This window comes from Myotis davidii, unplaced genomic scaffold (genome assembly GCF_000327345.1).
Source record: "Myotis davidii unplaced genomic scaffold, ASM32734v1 scaffold44, whole genome shotgun sequence".
Taxonomy (NCBI): Eukaryota; Metazoa; Chordata; class Mammalia; order Chiroptera; family Vespertilionidae; genus Myotis; species Myotis davidii.
Genome location: NW_006299705.1, coordinates 2558988 through 2583357, shown reverse-complemented (window position 1 = coordinate 2583357; position 24370 = coordinate 2558988). Strand labels below are relative to the sequence as shown.

The 24370-nt window shown below is 39.3% G+C and overlaps 1 protein-coding gene across 3 annotated transcripts in view; it reads right to left on the bottom strand.

Moving 5' to 3' along the window:
• The window catches only part of HMGCR (3-hydroxy-3-methylglutaryl-CoA reductase), a 25413-nt gene extending 7780 nt beyond the window's left edge, over window positions 1–17633 (bottom strand). The window contains exons 1-13 of one of the 3 annotated variants that reach the window (XM_015571622.1): window positions 17535–17630; window positions 15338–15415; window positions 12231–12418; window positions 11437–11548; window positions 11060–11147; window positions 9939–10023; window positions 8898–9003; window positions 2781–2887; window positions 2556–2672; window positions 1988–2148; window positions 1626–1873; window positions 1333–1511; window positions 130–324 (exon numbers count right to left, since the gene is read on the bottom strand). In XM_015571622.1, the coding sequence (XP_015427108.1) occupies window positions 130–324; window positions 1333–1511; window positions 1626–1873; window positions 1988–2148; window positions 2556–2672; window positions 2781–2887; window positions 8898–9003; window positions 9939–10023; window positions 11060–11147; window positions 11437–11548; window positions 12231–12395 (1563 nt within the window). In that variant the 5' untranslated portion in view covers window positions 12396–12418; window positions 15338–15415; window positions 17535–17630. Of the gene's footprint in view, window positions 1–129; window positions 325–1332; window positions 1512–1625; window positions 1874–1987; window positions 2149–2555; window positions 2673–2780; window positions 2888–8897; window positions 9004–9938; window positions 10024–11059; window positions 11148–11436; window positions 11549–12230; window positions 12419–15337; window positions 15416–17534 lie in introns of all 3 variants that reach the window. The other 2 variants (XM_006775444.2, XM_015571623.1) reach the window with 2 other exon arrangements.
• Between the last annotated feature and the right edge of the window lie 6737 nt (window positions 17634–24370).

Sequence of the window (24370 nt, the reverse complement as noted above, 5' to 3'; positions counted from 1 at the left end):
CACACACACACACACACACACACACACACATATATATACACAAAAGAACAAAACTAAAAAGCTAAAGACCAAAGCTATAAAACTAAAAAGTTACAAAGCAAACCTTCTCAAATCAAGAAAGTAACATACCAAGGAGTAATTATAGTCCCTGTAAGGTAGATACTGGAGAGAAGAAGGCTCTGGAAGTTTTTTGGAAAGCAACTGTCGGCGAATAGATACACCTCGTTCATGGTTTTCCATCAGAGTTTCCAATTTGTACGTTGGGATATGCTTAGCATTGACTAACTGGATGATCTCAGCATCACTAAGGAATTTTGCACCTTTCTAAAGAAATGAAAAAATAAAAACAGGAAGGAGTTGAGGGAGAGTGATGACAAAAGACTGAAGAACTGCACTTCATATTATTCATACTAAATAAACCATTTAATGCAAATAATACTCTCAATAGAACTAACAAAGAGGAGAACCTAAAGGACTACGGAATTCTAAAGATAATTTAGGAACAAATAAGATTATCAAAATGAAAGACAATTCTCCATAAAAATGTGACAATTAAACAAATGTAAGAACAAAACACTAAATTTAGCAAGGAAGGTCCACAGGGAAAATATCCATAATTTAAAAATTCTGACACTTATCCTATAGGTTTTGCTAACCCTATATACAGGAAGACAGCTGAGATATTGATATGCATGTTAATAGGAATGGGAAAGGAAGTGGTAAAGAAAACAAACATAACTCTATTCTCACTCATTTGTACATAAATTAATGAACCAGATGAAGCAGGTATGTCTAGAACACAATATCCCACTAAAGCATGAGTGGACTCATATGGTCATATAGGTGGGAACCGTGTTAAAATCTCAGAAAGGAAAATAAACTTCCTCATGAGCAACAAGCTTACTTTAAAAACAAAAAGTTTTCTATTTTTGAGGCTCATTTCTATGTTAAATCTTTTCTAGGCCTCACCACACATATGAGAATACAATAGTTGCTCATCTCTATGATCAGCAGTAATAAAGTAGAAAGACCGCTGACTCTTAGGCCAGTAAATCTTGAATCCATGAACCCAATTTTACCATTTCCTAGGTGTGTTACTTTGGGGAATACTTAAACCTCCTGGGGCCTCAGCTTGCTCATCTAAAAAATGGGGATAATTCCACTAATCTCACAGGCTGTGGGGCATAAATAAGACCAATACCTGCAAACCATGCAACGAGTGCCTAGAACTTAGTAGGTACTTAATCGCTATAACTTCCTTCCTTACTTTACTAAAAAAGCTCCTTTTCTTAAGGCAAATATCAAGCTTTGAGTTTATTTTATTTTCCTCACCTCTGCATTCCCAAGTATCTGTAGACATTCTTCATTAGGCCGAGGCTCCTTAGGAAGTTCGATTTCAGGTTCCTGTGTCCTTAGTTCCGGCGAAGTATTGAGGAAGGAGGAATTCCCAACCACAAATGTAGCTCTGTGTGAGGTGTCAGTTTCCGCCAGTAAGGGTTTTATAACCTCAACTGTTCAAGAGATCAAAAGTAAATTCACTACACCGAACGTAAGTTTTAAAACTGACTCACTTTCTTGACAAATTAGCATTTTAAGAATAGAGAATGAAGAGACTAAGAAATTACCATTTCTTTCTTTGTTTATCCTTGTCTCCTCCTGCACTGCATGGCCTTTTTGGTTATTTCTGGCCACTATAGGGTCCCGTCTACAGCAATCATCTGGCACTTTCTTTGGGGTCACTACAGGAGACGTGATGGGGTTTTTCAATGAAAGTGTCGATTCTGTCTCTGCTTGTTCAAAGAAGATATACTTGACAGCCAGAAGGAGAGCTAAACTTAGGGTAATAACTTGTTCAATATCCATGCTGATCATTCTAAATAAAAGAAAGCAAATTAAATTACTCAAAAATATAAAGGCATAACCTAAACTTTCAGAAGCATAGAGTACCAAGATTAATATACAGCAAAGTAGGTCTCAGGGAACTTACTTAGAGAGATAAAATTGCCAGAGGGAAACACTTGGTTCAATTCTCTTGGACACATTTTCATCCAATCCTAAAGAAACTTTAGAATTTTCTGCTGTACTGTTTTGAGGCGAAGGATCAGCTATCCAGCGACTGTGAGCATGAACAAGAACCAAGCCTAGAGACTGAAATAAAGTTTTTAAAAAATTATGTATCTTCTCATATCAATAAAACCTAAGCTTCTCATCCTTAGCAACTGAATAACAAGATATACTATCTTCCTTGGCCTCCCCGTACAGTAATGAAAAGCCCCAAGCTTGCTCCATGACTAAAGTATTGGCCTCACTCAACTACTGAACACATTCCAAAGAACAGGTTTTCAGTGAGAGATAAGTGGAGGAACTTGAAAAATCTGTTTAGGGGAGAGACACTAAGAAAGACCAGGAGCCTCTGAGAAACAAGTTAAGAAAAGGGAAAAGGAAAATCAGAGAAAGCCAAAAATTATAGGACGACAAAAGAAAAATAAAACTGAAAAGCAGAGTATGACACTGGAACAGAAGGTAGTGAAGGGAGAAGAAAGCAATGTAATTACCATAATCATCTTAACCCTCTGAGTCACAGGATTCGGTTTATTTTCTTCTTCTTCTAAAACTCGGGCAAAATGGCTGAGCTGCCAAATTGGACGACCCTCGCGGCTTTCCCGAGAAAGCTACAAAGTAAGTCAGTGTTACATTAGAAGGCATTAATTTTTTTTAGGTGAAGTGATACAATGAGAAGTATTACTCGTCTATTAATGTTGTATAAGAACTGTAGTTACCTCTAAAACCAAGGAAACGCAAGCTGGAAAGAAAGTCATGAACACGAAGTAGTTGGCAAGAACTGACATGCAGCCAAAGCAGCACATAATTTCAAGTTGACGTACTCCTGGAAAGAGAAAAATTTAATGTATAATTAATGAAGTATGTGCATTTCTGATGCTGTATACATCACAAGGACTCTTCCCACAGTTAGACAAATATATGAAAATGTTAGTATGTTATCTCCTTGTCATCTACTGGAAAAAGAATTAGGAACTCAGAGGTGATGCCAGGCCTGAGAGCACAGAGGAATTAACTGTCTTCTCCCGTGTCCCCAAAATCACAACGCCAGGCATTATGGGAGCATTTAATATACAGTTGATAATCTCCCTTTTAAAAATACTGTTTTGAAATAAAGATATCTAATGGAGCAAACCCTTCAATTTTATATTACTGATCCAATTCTACTTGTTAACATAAAAGCAATTTACCTGTGGACCAAAGACATTTTTTAAAAAAACATATTTTATTGATTTTCTACAGAGAGGAAGGGAGAAGGATAAAGAGTTAGAAACATCAATGAGAGAGAAACATCAATCAGCTGCCTCCTGCACAACCCCTACTGGGGATGTGCCTGCAACCAAGGTACATGCCCTTGACCGGAATTGAACCTGGGACTCTTCAGTATGCAGGCTGACGCTCTATCCACTGAGCCAAACCGGTCAGGGCCCAAAGACTTTATTTTTTAAACATATTTTATTGATTTTTTACAGATAGAAAGGGAGAGAGAGATAGTTAGAAACATTGATGAGAAAGAAACATCGATCAGCTGCCTCCTGCACATCTCCCACTGGGGATGTTCCCACAGCCCAGATACATGCCCCTGACCGGAATCGAACCCGGGACCCTTCAGTCTGCAGGCCGATGCTCTATCCACTGAACCAAACTGGTTTCAGCACCAAAGACTTTTTTTAAATGTAAAACATGCTGCTGCCAGTTAAGTGATTCCTGATATAGTATCATAATAAAAATGTTGTTTTCATAGTAAGTATTTTATGAGTACTACTGAACTCTCATTTCAATTTAGCCTCTGTAGTACCTATTGATGTTTTTATAATTTTGGTTAATTTTATTGCTCTGTTTGAAAAATGATATGATGCAAAAAGGCAACTCAAACTGTTTAAAATATTATTTAGTAATCTTCTCAAATAGAAGGTAACAAAATTATAGAGCTGGAAAAGATTTTATCTAATCAAATCCTACTCCCTCACTTTTCAAATACAAAACACCACTCATATTAAATAGAAAAATGTTTTAAAATAAAATTTAAAAATTCCCTTTTCCTACAAAAATTGCCAACAAATATAATACAAAAAACTCAGTTTTATTTTATTTTCTGAATTGCAATAAATCATGACTAAATAATAAAACAAGAGCATATATTGTATTAAAAAAATCTATAGCAATTACTCTCAAATATGGAAATTAAAGAGAATACAAAATGGCAATAACAAAAGGATTATGAATAACCTATGTTTTAAATAACAGTCAGATTTAATCTTTTCAAACCCAAGACTATGAAAACTATACTTAACCAATGCTTTTTACATCTTGGTGATCTCCTATTTCCCTCTGTACAACAGTAACTACTGCTGTTGCCGTAGGTTCTCCAGGCATTGCTACAAAGAGCACTCATCTATATATTCCAGAAAGCAAGGACTTTTTCCTTTTTAATGGCTTTCTAAAGGGTTATTTCCTAACCCTACAGATTAATGTGTTAAACCTGTCCTTTTCCTTATTATTATTTTTTTCCTTTAGCCAAATCTCTGATCATTACACCATATTGGTATAGCTGTAAATGTCTCCTGACTGGCTTCTCCAACTATAAACCTAGTCACTTCTTTTATCCACTTCTCTGACCTATTATGACAAACTCATCACCGTACTTGCCACGTTAGTTTCCACTGCTTTCCATATAAGTTTCAAATGATTAATCCTTCGTTTCATGGCCGACTACTAGCTCCTGGCTGATCCTCTTCATCTTTTTATATGCTTTTGCTTAAATAAAATCAAAGGTATGTTTTCACCTAATCAAAAACATTTTTCTTGATTGTGGTGGTGGTTAAATGACTATATTTTTGTCAAAAATTCAGAACTTTAACCAAAAAAATTTTAAAGAAGGTACATTTAAAAAAATATTTTTAAAATATCCTCTTTGCAAAATAAAATTTGTTGAATGGCAGATTAAATAACTGAACAAAATTGACCCTTCAGAAAGTTTTAAGAAACATTATATTTTTAGAATAAAATGAGGAAGATTAAAAATGGCGGTGGAGTAGAAGGATGCTACACAGACATGCTCCCAGGAACAAGCTGGAATTACAACTGAAATACGGAAAGGCTTCCTGAATAATCAATGGAAAACTCACAGGAGAGAACCTGATACCCAAGGACTGAAGGTGGCGACTGCATAGAGCCTGGTAGGAGGGGGTGGAGGCGCGAAAGGGCTGGCTGGGCATCCACAGATGGCAACTGAAGTCTCGCAGAGATATCTCAGCTGTGGGGGGTGCCACTGAGAACTCCGGGATCTAATCCCAAAGCTGGGCTCCCCAGCAGAGAGCACCCTGAGGAGGGTACCAACATAACATCTAGCTGTGAAAAGCAGTGGGGTGCTGTCTGCCAGGGAGTGGCAGCTGAAAGTTCAAGCACCCTCCTAAAGGACCAACACACAAAAATTCCCTGTGGAGCCATCCACCTTGTGCTCTGGCAGAGGGAGGGTGAAGTGGACTGGAACTGTGAGAGCAGAACCCAGGACTGGGGAGTCGGGGTTAGAGCTCAGAAGGCAGACACTGGGCTGGGTCATTCCCTCACACAGCAGAGGACATCTTTCCCACATAGACATCTGCCTTGAGGCCACTTAAGAGATTAAAATAACAATTAGCCTCCAGGGCAGAAGCAACTGCCCCAACCCTGTTGGAAAAAAACTCTCATCACACCTGAGGACAATTGCCTGGGGGCAAATCAAGTCAAATCCTATTAATCTGTAGACAAGGGCGGTCTAAGAGGCTTTGAGTCTTAGCCTGATCCAATTAGTCAGAAACAGCCTTTAACACTGTTCTGCACTAGAGATTGAGAGTTATAGAGGATCTACCTAAAACAGTCACAAACCCAAGCAGACAACGAAAATAAGGAAACAAAGAAACAACCTCGAAGTGAAAGAACTAGCGAATTCTCCAGAAGAGATAAATGAAGCAGAGATAAGAAATTTATCTGAAACAGAGTTCAGAGTAATGATGTTAAAAATGCTCAACAATATGAAAAAAGATATAGTAACTATGAAAAAAGAGCAGTTTGAGATAAAGAATGACATTGCACAAATAAAGAACACACTGGAAGGAATACACAGATTAGGGGAAGCTGAGGATCAAATCAGTGAGTTGGAAGACAGAGTTGAAAATATCACTTAATTAGAGAACCAAAAAGAACACAATTAAAAAACCATAGCCCGAAACCGGTTTGGCTCAGTGGATAGAGTGTTGGCCTGCGGACTGGAGGGTCCCGGGTTTGATTCCGGTCGGGGGCATGTACCTGGGTTGCGGGCACATCCCCAGTGGGAGATGTGCAGGAGGCAGCTGATTGATGTTCCTCTCTCATCGATGTTTCTAACTCTCTATCTCTATCCCTTCCTCTCTGTAAAAAATCAATAAAATATATATATAAAAACAAACAAACAAACAAAAAAAAACACCAGAGGACAGCTTAAGGGAGCTGTGGGACAATGTGAAATGTAACAATATTAGAATAGCAGGTGTGCCAGAAGAGACAGAAAGGGAGAAAGGAATAGAGAAGGTGTTTGAAGAAATAACGGCAGATAACTTCCCTAACCAGGTAAAGGAAAAAGTCACACAAGTTCAGGAGGAACAGAGAACCCCAAAAGAGAAGAACCCAAACAGGAAAAAAAAAGGCTAAAGGAGTTCACCACCACCAAGCCAGCATTATAAGACGTGCTAAAGGGATTGCTGTAAGGGATTGCTGAGAAGAAGAACAGAGAGAGAAACCTAGCCATACAGAATTAAAATGGCTATAAATAAGTACCTCTCAATAATAACCCTAAATGTAAATGGATCAAATGCTCCAATCAAAAGGCGTAGGATAGCTGAATGAATATAAAAACATGACCCAACTATATGCTGCCTACAAGAGACCCATCTCAAAACAACAGACACACACAGGATGAAGATGAAGGGATGGAAAAAAGTTTTCCATCAAATGGAAAAGAATAAAAAAGCTGGAGTAGCAATACATCTGACAAAACAGACCTTAAAAGCATCATGCTAAGCGAAATAACCCAGACGGAGAAAGATAAATATCATACGATCTCACTCATTTGTGGAATATAATGAACAACAATGAACAAATGATAAACCAAAATAGAGCCAAAGGGGAAAAAATATTCTATAATATAATAGAATCCTGTTATTTGCAGATTTTTAATATTTCCTACAACTTTTGTGATATCATACTATGTTAGTAAAGTTTTGGTAATATTATTACACTTAAAATCCTTTTATTCTTGAAATATTGATGTTTATTGCATGTAATATTATATGTAAGATCATTTTTCTTGAATAATTAGTGTTTATTGCATGTAACATCATATTTAAAACATTTTTTCTTGAGATATTAATGTATATTGCATGTAACATTATGTTTAAGATCGTTTTTCTTGACATATTAAGGTTTATTGCAGGTAACATTATTATATTTAAGATCGTTTTTCTTGAAATAAAAAACTAAAAAAAAAAGGAAACATTATATTTTTTATACACTACCTAGTAAAGAGACCTCAACTAATAACAACTAACTATTCTTAAAACTTAATTTAGCCCTAGCTGGTCTGTAAAAAATCAATAAAATATATTTTTAAAAAAACAACTTAGTTTGCTCTGGCTGGTGTGGCACGATGGTTGGAGCCTCAGGCTGTACACCAAAGGGTCACGGGATCAATTCCTGGTCAAGTACTTGTACCTGGGTTTCTTCCTAGCTTCGGTCGGAGTGTGTGAGACAACAAATGGATGTGTCTCTCTCACATCGATGTCTCTCTCCTCTCTCTCTCTCTCTCTCCTCTCTCCCCTCCCATTTTCCCCTCCCTCCCACTCTCTCTTAAAAGCAATGGAAAAAAAATCCTCAGGTGAGGATTAACAAAAAAACAACTCAGATAATTTATTTCTGAAAGAATGAAGCCCCTTATTAAGGGCACTAAGGTATTAGAAAATATATGGTAACAGGAGTTAACTACATTTTGGCCTACATGAGAAAATTATTCAATGATTTAGAAAACCTCCAGAACAGCACGATATATTCATTCTGGCAAAATTCCAAACCAGACCATAATTTTTGTCCTTTATAACAGAGTCCTGTGTTTGATATTTAACATCTAATTCTCTCCTCTCCAACTAGATATACTACATACTGTCTGACTAAATCTTCTTACCATCCTATTAGGAGAATCCAACCTCTAACCAACTCCCAACTTAAAAAAATATATTTTTTAATTTGATTGATTTTAGAGGGAAATGGAGAAAGAAACATCAACTTGTTGTTCCACTTGTTTATATATTCATTGGTTGCTTCTTCTATGTACCCTGACTGGAGATCAAACCCATAACACCTTGGCATACCAGGAAGATGCTCTAACCAACTGAGCTACCTGGCCAGGGCCGATAACTCCTGACTCTTATACTATCTCTACATGACAGTAACACATAAGGAACCAAGTCACTAATTTAGTACATATAGGCAACAGCAGGGTCTGGAAGGTGCTTTCAGAAAAGCCTTCGAATACAAACAAAGCAAAGAACAAAAGCACCACAGACAAAGTCATGGAAAGGAAGATGCACTGAAAAAGACGGCAAGAGTGAAAAATAAATCAGTAACCTACTATTACTAAGTTTATACTAAAACTAACAGACAGAGAGGTCAAATATACCCACATACTCACACAATCAAAAATTTCAAGAGTGTTATCAGACTTTTAAAAATCAGGACTTAATAATAACCCAATGCAATCTAAGATGTTCTTTTTTCCCTCTTTATTAAAAACTTACTTTGAACTATATTAAAAATTGCTTACAAACCTGACATGGTACCAACTCCAATCACAAGGCATTCTACAAGAGCATCAAGGGTGAACGTAGGGCCTAAAATTGCCATTCCACGAGCAATATTTTCCCTTACTTCATCCTAAAACAAAGACCAAACACATCAATGAGGGTAAGGCCCAAACAACTTAAAAAATGTTAGGGAGCATGCTAGGGCTTCCACTGAAATCTAACTTATTTGCAAAGAATAAAATATACAATATGATACAACTAATAGGCATTCTAAATGCAAAGTATACTAATAGTACAATGGACTAAAAATAAACAAAAAACATATATAGTGCCCTGCTTTCCTTTCCACTGAATAAGATATTTCTTGCAAAGATTCCTATGAAGTGGTGCATTAATCCTGCCATTTAAATCTCATATAATTTTACAACATTTTATATTTTGGCTACCATTGACAGAAGTTCTTAGTTGCAAAATTTTGGAGACCATGTTAGTATTATAAAACCTAAATCATATCCTTGGCTCAAAAGAACATAACTATTCCTCAAATTATAAAATCAAGGCAGAAATACATGCTTTTTTTTTTTTTTAGTACATGCTATTTTATACTCAGATACTCTAATGAAAGACTGTTAAAATGTTAGGTTCTTTAAAGTGACTAATGAACACCAAGAGAAAACTTTAGGTGGGAAATAATGCTAGTTTTCAAGAGTAAGAAATAAATCTACTGAGACTCTCTTCCATGGTCCTATCCTGTATTTTATTAGGTACGTACTCTTACTTATCCAAAAGTCCAAAATATAACTTTAATTTCTGAAACCTTCAAAAAGGAAAATGGGGAAGATTCCAAATTCCAGAAGCTATGGAATTATAATTGAGTTGTTAGATAAATGGGACCATTCCTAGGCCACTTAAGAAGACCAGTCTTAGGACTTGATAATTGAACTTACAATTGTAGGCAATTCCTAAATCTTGGACTATGAAGAAACTCTATTAACCCTTCTTATTAATGTAAACAAACTAAAAAAAAGGAATACTATTAACATCTGTGTCATAAATAATACTTACTTGTGAGTTGGAACTGAGGGCAAACTTTGCTAGTGCACTTGCTCTGGAAAGGTCAATCAGAAGTAAGAAAAAGGGCAAAGCTTCACTGGAAAAAGAAAAACAACAACACACAAGATAATGAGGTGCATTTAACAGAGGGAAAAATATGGCTTAAAAAATTCTTTCTAAAACAAAACTTTCCCCCCCTTACATTGTATGATTTTATGTGTAATTTTTTTTTTGAAAAGAAAAAGTATATACCCTATATTCCTTTGACAAAGCTAAACATTTTAGTTATTCAAAACATTTGTTAAAAGTGTAAATATATTTATTCAGAAATACCTTTTGCTAATGGTAAGATGCCAAACAGCATCTTTAGTAAACAATGTCGCCTTGATTTAGCATGGGGGGTTGGGGGGAGAAAAATATAATTTTCTTTCATTTATCATGACTTGTGGGAGAATAAACTAAACAATCCTACTGGAGAGTAAATTTGCAAAACATAGCACTCAAAAGTACTTAAAATTTACACAGCCACTATCTCATTCCTAAGAATGTATCCTAAGAAAATGACCATGAATATAAACAAAAATTTAGCTTCAAAGACATTCAACAGTGTTTTTATTAATAAAAAAATTAAATAACCTAACAACCCAGCCATACAGGGTTAAGTAAATAAACTACAATGTATTTACACAGAGGAATACTAGACAGCCACTACAAATAATTTAGTTTAGTATTAAGGAAATGCAAAGATGTTGATAAACGATTTAGTAGGCATAAGTTATAAAGCAGTATATATACAGACTAGAGGCCCGATGCATAAAATTCTTGCGAGGGGCTCAGCCCTTGCAGCCCCTGCTTCGTCCAGAAGGTCGTTGGGCTGTCTGGTCTAATTAGCATATTACACTTCTATTATTATAGATGATCTCAGAAGTTTTCTTTAAGTATTAAAAAAGTGGCAAAGGATATATACCAAAATGTTAACAAGTTTTAAAAATAGCTAAAAGATTGCATGAAAACTTTCCTTGTATTTTCTAAAACTTCTGAAAATTTATATTACAACTTTAGAAGTTCTTACTATATTTTGAAAAAGTATAAAAATATTTTGAAAAAAGTATATTTATGCTTTAAATACTTACTTCAAGCCTGTCAATTCTTTATCTAAGAAATGAATGACAACTGTACTGAATACAAAACTTGAGAAAATTGTGAAGAGGCCAGCAATACCTAAAATGACAAAATTGAACAAACTGAAAAATTTCATCCTTTATTACACACATAAAAAAACATACAGACTTATCAATATTCTAAAAGAATTATTATTTTCTCCAGATTATTAAGGTCTTAAATACTAGAAAGTCTAACTCCCAATAAAAAGAAAGTAAATTATTAAATGCTTGCAGCACACATTAAGCAATACATACATTTCCATACACATGATTTGACCAGGTGTATTTCCACAGCAAGCAAAAAAATCTAATGGCACACAAAGAAGTTAAATGTATGAAATGATTACCCAAAATATATTTTGATCCAAGTTGACGTAAATTCTGAAACTGGAAGTAAATATACAGGATTGCTATGCATCGTGTTATTGTCAGAATTATAATGTCACTGCTCAAAACATCCTATTGGGAGAGACAAAAAAAAAAAAATCACAATAGCTATAGCTTTTAAAATAAGCACTCAAAAATAAGAATCTTTATTTTGTATGCATCATATTATGATAAAATATCATTCGTTTACATATTATGATAATGTAAGTATAGGCACAGTACTATACAAGTCAAATAAAAATATTAAATATGCGAATCAAAAATTAAATCTGCCCCAACTGGTTTGGCTCAGTGGATAGAGTGTAGGCTTGCGGACAGAAGGGTTCCAGGTTGTGGGCTGGATCACAAGTAGGTGGCATGCAGGAGGCAGCCAATCAATGATTCTCTTTCATCATTGTTTCTATCTTTCTCCCTCTCCTTTCTTCTCTGAAATCAATAACAATATATTTTTAAAAAATTAAATCCATTTTTAAACAATCCACTGTTTAAGCCAAATACTCATTGTTAGTCAGTTATAAAAGCTGTATTTCTCAAGTAGAGCCAATTACACCCATTTGTGTAGAGAAAGGCAAAAGAAGAGTGTGTCAAATACATTTTCATACTACATAAGTAAATGAAAATATGAGGTTAAGTTCATAAATACCAAAATATTTACTCAATTTTTTGATTATATGGTCTCTAATAGAAGATAAGATACTCTTTAGAAGTTGAAAGTGTAATTTTCTTGAGCCAATATTGAATTAATTTCACAAACCTCTTCAAACTTTGGACACTCATAATTCCAACCACAGATCTTATCGTTGCCGGTAAACATGTTCATGGACATCATACAGATGGTCAGTGTCACTGTTCCCACTATGACTTCCCAGGGGTGGGAGGCCACAAAGAGGCCATGCATTCGGAAAAGTCTTGACAACATTGTAGCTACAGAATACTTGGATCCTGAAAGGAATATCAAGTATGAATAATTAGTACACAGCTGACTGTATTTTTAGAAAAAAAATGTTATAAACCCTGCTATTGTATGCACAGTATCTTATACATTTGAATAACTCTATTTGATAGTGCTCCTTATAATTTTGGGAAATAGTTATAAAAACCAAAATAAGATGACTGTTATTACTTCTTACTCACAACACTTATATCCTCTATTATTCACTAGCAACTAACTTAAGAACAACTATTTCTTATAATTGTATGAATTCAGGCATTTAAGGTCAAAACAAATAAATATCTCAGCCCTTGATATTATCTGAGCCAAGGAGAGCAATAAAGCACAAAACAAAAGTGAGAAACAACTATTCATATTAATTTTCTAATTACCCCAATGTAAAATGCATATAAGCACACTCTTCCTTCTCCACATTCTGGTTATGCAAAAGGTAAAAATACCAAAGAATCTACTCCTTGAGTGTCCTGTAAACGATCTTAGTTTAAAGCCCCTCAAGGAAGGGGCTCATTACACTTTAACATTCCATCCAATATATAGCATAATGTCGCTAGCCAAATGATGTTTAGCTTCCTAATATTGTCATTACCAGAGAAAAGTCTTTTCCCAAACCAAACTTTTATAGCTAATCAAAACGCTACATTACTGAAAGAAAAGGATGGATGACCAAAGTATGTGTCTATAGCATTCAAAAATTCCCCACAGAACATATAGGTAATTTTGATCTACCACTACTATGATTAAACTTCCCCATGTTTGCTGGCTAAATAATCACAATTTTGATATTCTGATGAAAAAAACAACAACAAAAAACTAATACAGTCATTGAACACTAATAAAGGAACTTGCAAGTCTTACTTCTTATTCTAAAATTAATGCTTATGATACAGAATATTGACTATTCATAAAAATCCATTAAAATTAAGATTTAAAATGTAAGCTGATTGACACTAGCAAAAATTCAAATGAATCTCACATTTATGGTGATAACTAAGAAAATGATTAATTCATTGAAGACAGAAAATAAAAAGGCAAAAAATTAAGGTAAAGAAAGCATGCTATATAATAAAAGGGTAATATGCAAATTTACCCTAACAACAGAACAACAACTGGGAATGACTGGCCACTATGACACACACTGACCACCAGGAGGCAGACGCTCAATGCAGGAGATGCCCCCTGTGGTCAGTGCACTCCCACAGGGCGAGCTCTGCTCAGCCACACGCCAGGCTGATGGCTGCCAGCACAGCGGTGGTGGCGGGAGCCTCTCCCACCTCCTCAGCAGCGCTAAGGATGTCCGACTGCAGCTTACACTTGCTCCCCACTGGCAAGTGGACATCCCCCGAGGGCTCCCGAGCTGCCAGAGGGATGTCTGTCTGCCAGCTTAGGCCCACTCCCCGCCCACCGGGAAGCAGTCCCAAGCCAGCAGGTGGACATCCCCCAAGGGGTCCCAGACTGCAAGAGGGCGCAGGCCGGGCTAACGGGCGCCCCCAAGTGCACAAATTTTTGTGCACTGGGCCTCTAGTTAATATATATAAAGGGACCAAATCTATCTAAAGAGAGCAAAGCAAACATCTCTCACTGCATTCCTTTATATTCTTTACATAGAAACCATACATGGTTTTCTAAGTACAAGTCACTGGATCAATTAAATTAAGAAGTCAATTTTGAGTCAGAAAAAAAACATTTTAAAATAAAATAAAATAGAAAAAAAACAGCTCTGTGAAAGAAATATAGTATGGGTAGTCATTACTACTCGAAACTTTCTGTTTCATGAAACTATACATACATGACTATGTACAGGCTTCTAATATTACATGTATTTTGTACTGTGGATCTCCATTTTAAAAATCTGGCAGTCACTAAGATATATAAACGTGTCATGCATCTGCCTGTGTTTATTCATGTTTTTCAACCTTCTCCCCTGTGTCTTAATTCATTTTATCCTTAACACTTGTACTCATATATAGCAGTTGCTCAACAAATATCTGCTTGATTAAAAATAAATTCTTAAACTGCAGTAGCATCTATTTTATTGACACATCTTGAAACAGACATAAAGATAACTTTTTTTAAGTCACCAAGATCTGAACATAATCCCCCACCATTCTCAGCCCGCAGTCAAAATGTGTTAAGGGAATATATTACAGGGAGATGAGGTGGAGAATGAGGCTACATTTTATATTCTATTGTGGAAAATGAACAATAACATAAATACTTTCTATTAAATTAGTAGGGACCTGGCCTTAAGGTATTGGAGATTATTAATCATATCTTAGATTTGAACCCTACTTCATTACAACCAAAAGTCTCACAAGAGACTTAGTATTTCATGATGGTCTTCTATCACATAACTTCTTTCTTATATTAAAAAACAAAACAAAAACACACCTGCAAAGCAATCTAAAAAAATCAAGGGGAGTCAAAACCAGCTTAAAATGATTTGTAACACTTCCTCTCCCAAAACCCTTCAATTTCGGTTAATCCCTATCAAGTCAACATATCCTTCACTATTAAAAGGTTAATTCAGTTGAATCAAAATCTGAGCCACTAGCATAGAAGGGACCCCAATTTGATCACAAATCAGTTTAGCATTATAAACCTATAATTATATATTCAGCACATTATATTTTCCCTCAAAAAGATTTCATGATAGCACTGTCAATTCTGTGACATTTCTTTCCTGGGTGTAAAGTCATCTTTGCAACATTCAGGAAAAGAATTACACATGATCCCTTAAACCATACCTAAACACAGAGAACCTGACCTATTTGGAAACACAAACTGAGTAATGGAATATACAAAGGTGTGTCAAAAGTAACCATAACTGTAAACTCATTTCTCATAAGCACCCTCCCCATTTCTCTGTGATTATGCAAAGCAATTAAATGCCATGGAATCCAATCTTACACCTTCATCAGCAGTTGCAAGTGGCACCAGCAGGCTACAGGTCGGCTCATGCAAATTCAATAGGCAGTATTTATGCCATGCTGCAATAAAAATAAAATTTCCTTTAAACAGCAAGTTAAATAGGCAATGTATGCCTGCTTATTCGGGCTGAAGTGTGATACAAACATTTCACAAGGTTTTTCTAAAGAATGGATAATTTAAATTCAGTGGAATCCTCAAGCGCTACTCCAGTATGCTACCGAAACCACCCACCATGGCCAACTGCAGAAAAGGATGCTTTGGCATCCTAATTCCTTCCTCCCCCTCAGCCCTCCACCTGTGCTACACATTCCAGTATTTGATTATACACTAGCTTACACTGCTCTCAAATTACTGCTGTGTATGTTGCTTCTTTGAAGTTAAGTAGTACTTTGTCTTATTCTCAGCCATTTTTAGTTACAACAGGATCTAGCATTCAACCTAGTATCCTAGGGAAAAAATAATTTCCTGCACTGGAAATCAGGAAGCATGGATTCTACACTCAATTCTAGTATATGCTACCTGCTTGTAAGTCACATCTTTTTATTCACTTATAAAGCTAGAGCTCCACAGTTTTGACAACGTATTAAGTGGGACTATATGAAACTGCTATTTTTGTAGGTAAAAAAGTCAAATTTCAAATACCAGCAATTTCATATGGATCAACCTAAAAGGATACTGATATGCAGGGTGGGGCAAAAGTAGGTTTACAGTTGTGAATATGTGGAACAGAGCTTATTATATTTTTATTAATTATTGTGTTATTTTTCCATACGAACAACAGTAAACCTACTTTTGACCCATCCTGTATATCTGATTATCCGTGGACTATAAACTGGATCATACAAGAATAAAAAGAGCACACACATCCACACACACACTTTATCTTGAAATGCTCGTGCCACAGGCTGAGTTTTCATGTTAATGGTGTAACCTTTGCGCAATTTTTTTTAAACCTTCATGTTACTAGTTCCCATTTTCCCTCACTGGCAAGCTCATCATAAATCTGGAAAAGACACTACAACCAAGCAGGTCCTTGAAGTCCAATCTATCCATCCCCAATGTACACTCCAGGCCTTTGCTAGATCACCTCTAAATCATACAACATCTTTCATTGCATGGAGTGAAAAACAAATTCACGAGCAAACAAAAAATACATTTTCTACATCGGAAGATGCTGACATTATGCAGGACTATTTAGCATGGCCTGGAAGCAATGTTTCCTATAACTTTTCAGCACCGAGCCTGAGAAGGCATGTCCTCTAGCCCTGGAATAGTTCAATACACCATGTAAGATGGAGTACACGTTCAACCTTCTCCTACCGCAGAAATCTGACCGTGCGATATTTGAATCTCCAAGGTAGGTTTTTCCTAATTAAAGCCAAATATAATTCCGCAAAACCTAAAGGTTTGGACTAAAGGACATCGGCAATAAGGAGTCTACGCCGCTTACATACATACATACACACATACATACATACATACATACATACAATAAGAATAAGAAAGCAAAGAAGAATCCTTTAAGTCCCTGGGTTCCGCTTTTTCAACCCGTTTCCCCTGGCAATAAGCGAACACATCTCTGCAGACCCACAGTTTTTTCCGGGCCCGGAGTTGGCGCCGGGAAAATGAAGCCACATCACTGAGGAAGGTGCTGACGAACAGCACCGCCTGGGCGTGGGCGCCGGCACCGGATGGACCTTCCAGCGGGCACTCCGCGAGCTGCGGGCCGGGCCGCCCCCCATCCCCCAACATTTCTCGAATCGAGGGGCCTCCCAGGTCACCCTCCGGGCACCCTTTCATCTCAATGATCGAGACGGCGCAGCCGGCACCGCCTAAGGAGATCGAGCAGGGCCGGCAAACGCTGGTCCGCCCCGCCGACCGCTGACCGCCGCCCTCCGCTCAGGCCCAGCCTGGCTCCCGGGCTCCCCCGGCATAGGTGTCGGGCCGCGGGCCGCCGCGCCTCAAGGACATCTAATCCAAGTCCCCGAGGGACAGGGCTGCCCTCCCGGAAAGCCACCCCCGCAGCTTCCTCTGGTCCACAGGAGATGCCACCTGCCCCTTCCCAAGGCCTGGGGGAGCTCGAAAACGGCCACCAACACGGCCCGAATGCCACCCCCCGGCCACTGCTACCCCGCTCCCCGCCGTCCCGATCCCCTCCGCGGCCACCGCCCGCCTCACCTCCTGATCTCACTAGAGGTCACCGAACCCCGCGGCCGGCGCTCCGCCTGTCTCCAGTCAACGGAGACGGGGAGCGGAAGGAACCTTCAGCTTACGCACGCTCGGAGCCTGCCGAGCCCGCGGCCAATGAGAAAGGATCGTCCGATCGGCCAGCCAATCATCTGCGGGCGGCTCGGCCTGGTGGCGCTGCGTCACGAACGGTCGCCTTAACAACCGCCCACAGCTCTCACCCTTGGCGAGAACGGGCACCGCACCATCTCTCACCATGGCTCGGCCAACCAATAGCGAGTCGCGTTCCAGCACTCGGGCTTGCCCATTGGTCAACGGGCCCTGGGGGCGCAAACCTCGAAGCTGCCCTGGCGAAGACGGGTGGAGTGAGTGTTCTACGACCCCGGAGCTGATCTGTGTCACTGCAATGAGCGCACTGGGAGAAGTGGAGTGGGAAGCTAAATGCAAGCCGGGCTGAGGATCTAAAGCTCAGTCACTGAGAGGAGAGAGATGGGGCGAAGTGGAGGTGGCCCTGAAAAGGGGATATAAAAAGGGGAAGATGGCAGCGAGGTGCAACCCAAACCTCATGCTGACTAATATCCAAAACCTAAACCAACACTGGTCTCTCCGCCTGCCTCTCCCCCCCCCCCTTTTCTCTTTCTGAAATTAAAAACAAAACATAAAACCAGACAATTAGAGTTTCTTTATTACTTGCTTTTAAACTTATATGCTTATTGGAGTTCTCAATTCAGCAAAGTTTGGGAATAAAAGTTTTCCAAACCTTGGTCTAAAACCTTCGTGGAAACACCTTCATAATCTTTATTTGATTTTATATTAGTAAACATTTGTATAATCTGTAACTAATTCTGAGACAGCTGGCCCTTTGGACTTCTAGGGACATTAACAGTATGACAAGGTTCTGGGCTCTTAGTACTTAGAAGATCTTTCTCTTTTTTGTTGCTTTCTTCTCCCTTTGGGTCAGACTAAGAATATTGCAATCTTTGGTTAGTCCACCTCAGTCTTCTTCACTATGAAAATGCCTTACACTGTAATCAATTCAACAAATATTTATTGATCATCTATTCTGTGAAGAGATGTAAGGTTCATAAAGGTTTCAGGTCTGTCGCTATTATCTCAGTGTCAACTATGGTGCATTTCACATAATGGGCATTCCAAAAGTATCTGCTCAAGAGATACGAATAAAGGTCTCATACTGAAGCAGTGGAGTATAGTAGAACCAGCATAAGCTTTAGATCTGAGTTCAAATCCTAGTTTTTTCAATTATTATCTATGTGATCTACAGCAAGTTGCTTAACCATTTTTTTAAAAGGAGATAATATCTATTTTACAAGGATTATGAGAATTTAGCAGGATATTGGTTTATTAAAACTCCCACTGTGGCCCTGGCTGGTGTTGCACAATGGTTAGAATGCCGACCCACCCACCAAAGGGTCATGGGTTCAATTCCCAGGCAAGAGCACGTACCTGAGATTGCAGGTTCAATCCCCTGCCCTGGTTGGGTCTCATTTGGAAGACAATCAACAGATGTGTTTCTCTCATATCAATGTTTCTCTCTCGCTATCTCTCTCTCTCGCTCTCTCTCTCTCCCTCCCCTCCCCCACCCCACCACTTCCATCTCTCCCTTCCACCCTCTTTAAAAAGCAATGAAAAAAACCCCAGAAAACTCCCACCGTGTGAATAGGTAGTATTTCCTAGGGTCTGTGTTTCAAAATACATACAAGGCTTTAAATACTGAATGGGTTACAATTCCTGTTCTTAATAAATTTTCACAAATCACAGAAAAAAAGAAAAAAGACAAACTTTGTGTGAGGGGCAAGAGGAGGAAATCCCTGATAAGCAAATATCTACTAAATGATGACCTTCTTTGGAAAGATAAAGTGTGTTTGAGGGAATCAGGAAAGGAGGTGGCATATGAAATGGTCCTTAAAGGATAGTTAAGATTTCAACAGTTAAAATGCATAGTCATCTCTATATTAAATAAAGAATCATATGTAGGGAGGTAAAAAGGTACTGAGTGTGACTGAAGAAAGGTACTGAGTATGACTGAAGAAAGGTACTGAGTGTGACTGAAAAAAGGTACTGAGCGTGACTTGGCTGCAATGTAGGGATGGCACAGGGGCGTAGTGAGAGATATGCAAGAAATGTGGGGTAGGGCAGTATTGGTGGTGTCAGGTTCTTTAACCCAGTAGACAATGGGTAATTCCTGATGCTTTGGAGGCAGGCCTATGGAATACGTAATAGGATTGGAGGGTGGAAGCACCAGGTGTGGAGAGACCAGTTAGGAGAGGCTATTGCACTACTTCAGGTAAGAGATAGTAAAGGCCTGTACCAAAGGGAGGGCAGAGGAAATGCAGAGAAGACACTGGAGAGGCACATTTCAGAGAACTGCCCACACTGGCAGGGGACGGTGCGGTTGGAGGTGGGGGGGGGACAATGGAGGGACGATATCGATAGTATGCACCCCAACCGTGGATCAAACCCACCACCACTGGGTATGTGCCCTGCCAGGGACTGGAAACAGAAACCTTTTGATGTACAAGATGATGCTCCAACCAACTGAGCCACGCTGGCCAGGGCTGGGTTTATATTCTTAAAACAACTTCTGTATGGTTTCCAAAGTGTATTTCAAAAGAATCTTTATTGCACTTAACTAATAATTTGTATTTAATAATAAATCATAAAATTTGTCCTGGACAGGACATAGAGGTGTGAGGGATGGGATCAGTGGAATCTATGTGCCTTCTTGTGGGTTTACCCTCGGAGCAAAGAAATACAATTTTAAGAGCCTCTTTTAAAGTAATGAATGACCCACACTGCAACCTTAATTCCTATTGTGCTTAGCATTTACTGTGTAAACATGTTAGACCTCCCTCCTTCACTTTTCCTTCTTTTTGTTGTCATGGGTCCTGCTTTAAGATAGGGAATTACAACAACAACAATAATAAAGCTCTTTCTATGTACCAGCCCTTTTCTAAGTGCTTTATTTATATTTGCTTCTTTAATTCTCATAACAGTTCTATGAGGAAAGCATTAGTAGCATCTGTGTTTTACGAATGATGAAGCTACATAAAAGGAGAAATTAAGTAACCTGCCTAAATTCCCATAGCTTAGAAATGGCAGGGTGGGAATATGAATGCTGAAATCTGGCTTCTAAGCACATGCTCTAAACCACTCCACTTACTGTCTTTTCTATTAGCATAATATGCTCTGCTTTATATTACCACATATGATTTTTTAAGCTCCTAATGCTCCATTGTAACAGACTTTTATAATATCAAGATTCACAGTTCCCAGCTGTGTTCAAATTTGTATCTTCCAGTGTTAGGCAATCTTCTCTTCTTGTCTTGCACAATCTTTCTACTTTTTTAAAATTATTTTTACTAATAGCCCTGTGCATGAATCCGTGGCCAGTGGCTCTCTGCGGGGCCTGGCTGCTCCGTGCCCACTGCCCAGAGGCTCTCCGTAGCCCAGGGGCCCATCCGCAGCTGGGCGCGGAAGGCTTGTTGTGTCCCCAGGGCGACGACACAAGTGTTCCCCCCACCTCCTGCCACTCCGTGCCTACTGCCCAGAGGCCCTTCGCTTGCCTCGTCGCCATGTCGACAAAGCAAGCATTCCACCAGGCCGCTCCCGCTGCTTGCTCTTAGTGGCCGCCCCCGCTGGGACTGGGGGACTCCAGTGGGGCTGAGAGGACTGGACGCCGCCATCTTTTGTGATGGAGTGGTGGTTAATTTGCATATTATCATTTTCTTAGGTAGGATTATTATTGATTTTAGAATGAGAGGAAGGGAGAGGGAGGAGAAAGAATAAAACATCGATGTGAGAGAGAAACATCAATCTGTTGCCTCCTGTACATGCCCCAACCAGGGATTGAACCTACAAACGGAGTATGTGCCCTGACTGGGAATCGAACCTGTGACCCTTTGGTGCACAGGAGGATGCTCCAAACAACTGAGCCACACCAACAGAGCTCTATTTTTATTTTAATCTCAAGGATAATTTGTTTAGTACATTTCAAGCGATTAATTGGTCACTTGCTTTTGGCACATACTGTGATTATCAATCCCTGGTCAAGAAATATTCACTGAGGACCTACTCTATGCTAGGCAAAGGGCTAGGCATTAAGGTACAGAGCTGCACAATAAAATTTACATGAACAGATCCTTCTCAGATAACATGGTAAATGTTCTGAGTGAGGGTCCAATGAAAAAAAAAGGGCATGGAGTTTGGAGTGTGGTGTGTTTTGAACAAGGGGAGGAAGTGCTTTGAAAGAAGCTATTCCAGCCAGTAGACCCAAGATTGTGAGCACGAGAATGGAGGTAACATAGATACTGGAGCAGAAAAATTAATTAGGCAAAAATCTTAAAGTACTGTAAAACATGAGAGATCTAAAAGTGAGGAACTCATGAGCAGGTTGGCAGGAGATCTCAAGTTTCTACTGGTGACATCTCACATGGGCTAAAAGTCTTCTTCACTAGTCCTCTTCATTTTGCACCTTACTTCACTACTTTACTTAAACCTTCTGCCGCTTCTTCATCCTAAAACTTTCTAAACTGAAATAAGTAGCTGGAGTCTCTCTTAAAGTTGGGAGCAAAGCCCTCTCCAGGAGATGGTACACACATGAAAGATTTCTTCTGTCCACTGAAACTGCTTTCAATGTGTAACCGTGTGTTTGTTTACTTCTTTACAGTTCCCCATTCCTCTCTTGAGGCCTTTCCCTGGCTTTGTAGAATCATTTGGGGAGTAGGTATAAGCTGTATTGGAATACTTTTTTTTTCTTTTAAAGGAATTTACTCTCCTCGGGGAAGGGGGTGGGGTGGGGGAGATGCCCTCACAACATAGAAACAGCCTATCTAGGGATTCTTGGCTAAGATGACTGGTTCACAAAGGAGTCAGTGAAAGACCAAGAAAGAAAGTAAAGAAGAAAAAATTCTGACCCAAGTATGAGTACTCCTTTTTTTCCTTCAATAACAAACCTTCTCCTGGTCTCCATTGATAAGAGTGAAGTGAACCATTTTTTAAAGATGTTTTTATTGATTTGAGAGAGAGAGAGAGAGAGAGAGAGAGAGAGAGAGAGACCAAGAGAGAGAGAGAGAAACATCGAACAGCTGCCTTCTGCCTGCCCTCTACTGGTGACTGAACCGGAAACCTGGACACATGCTCTGACAATAGAACCCATGACCTCCTGGTTCATAGGTCGACACTCAACCTTTAAGCCATGCTGGCCAGGTGGCCATCAACATTTTTAAGCTAGTAAGTGTTAGGTCCCCGAGGGAGGAACACATGAGGCCAGACTGGTGAGGGATTATGAATTTATTTGATCATCTGCACACCAGGTGGCTGAGCCTGGATGGCTGCAGCACCCAGTGACGGGAGTCAGTGGCTTTTACTGGTAAAGGACTCTGGGCAGGCTTTTTTCTTCTGGGCAGAGACTTCTTTATGCATACCCAGATGGGAGATAATGGAATGTGGTCACCGCAAGTGAAATGTGGTCAAAGGGAATGTCCATAGTGAAATGACCTGAAAAGCCAGTTCCCAGGGAAGGAGTAGCAATTCAGTTGCTTGGCCAAACCTAACATAAGTACTGTAGCTTACACATGGGAAATGATCAACATATATTTGTTGATGAGTCTAACAATAGTGAAACCATGATTTATAAATACTGTTAGGTAAGAACTTGTCTAATCAAGTGAAATCAACAAACATTTCTTACAAAAGTATTTCAGGGGAGGCTAGGGGACTGTCTAGGGTGGGGGGGGGGAATGGACACATATGTAATACCCTTTGTAATACTTTAAGCAATAAAAAAAAATTAAAAATAAAAATAAATAAACCAAAAGTATTTCAAAGAAAGGACAAGAAAGGTAATGGACAGTTAAATAGGAATTCAAGAAGCTGTACAGGTGGAGTTACAAATGTTTCTGATATCTAAAAATCTCATCTTTGTCAGACAGAAGAGGCATATTATTTGTGGAAGTTAGGGTATTTAAAATCAGTATAAAAAAGAAACTCCAGGAGAAACCAAGATGGCAACATAGGTGGACACTGGAGATTGCTGCCTCGCACAACCACTTCGGAAATGCAGCTGAAGGATGGAGCAGGCATCATCCAGAGCCACAGGAGAGCTGGCTGGGTGGAAATTCTACAACTAGAAGAGAGAAGCGTGCTGAGACTCAGAGGAGGTGCGGTGCGGAGGTAGGGTAAAGAGGTGCAGAGGTGCTTGAGAGGGCTGGCGGCTAAGACAGTTGTTTTTTTCAGTCTAGAGGGAGTCTCAAGCTCTGAACTCCAGTTCCCGGCGAGTCTCTGAGGACCCAGACTCATACGGGAGAAACTGGACTGTCTGGCATCGGTCAGAACTCGAGGACAGCTTTCTCTTGGGGTGCTTGCAGCGACTGCCGGGACACTGAGATGCAGGGCCTCTGAGGACAGGACTGAGAGCAGCCATGACTGCTTGCTCCGCCCTGTTGATCCCCTGGGACCCGGCCCCACCCAGGCCATGCATGGAGGCTTTTGCATATGAAAGTCCTGGCCCTTTCCAATCTGATAATTACCTAACAAACTACAGCTGGCCCAAGGCCCCAGGGCAACTTGCATTGCATCACAGCTGGCTCCTGCTGGATAGCCTCAGGAAGAGGCTAAATTAGCACCTCCTTAGAGATCCAGGAGCCAGTGTGACCAGTGGTCAGAGTGGGACCATCCAGATTGCAGCTCGTCGGATCCATAAAGGACACACTCAGGGAGCAGACTCAGTGACCACCAAAGCCCCACCGAAGCAAGTCTTGCCCCAGGGGGGTGTCTCCAGCACAGAGGTTCTCCCACTGCAGACACCG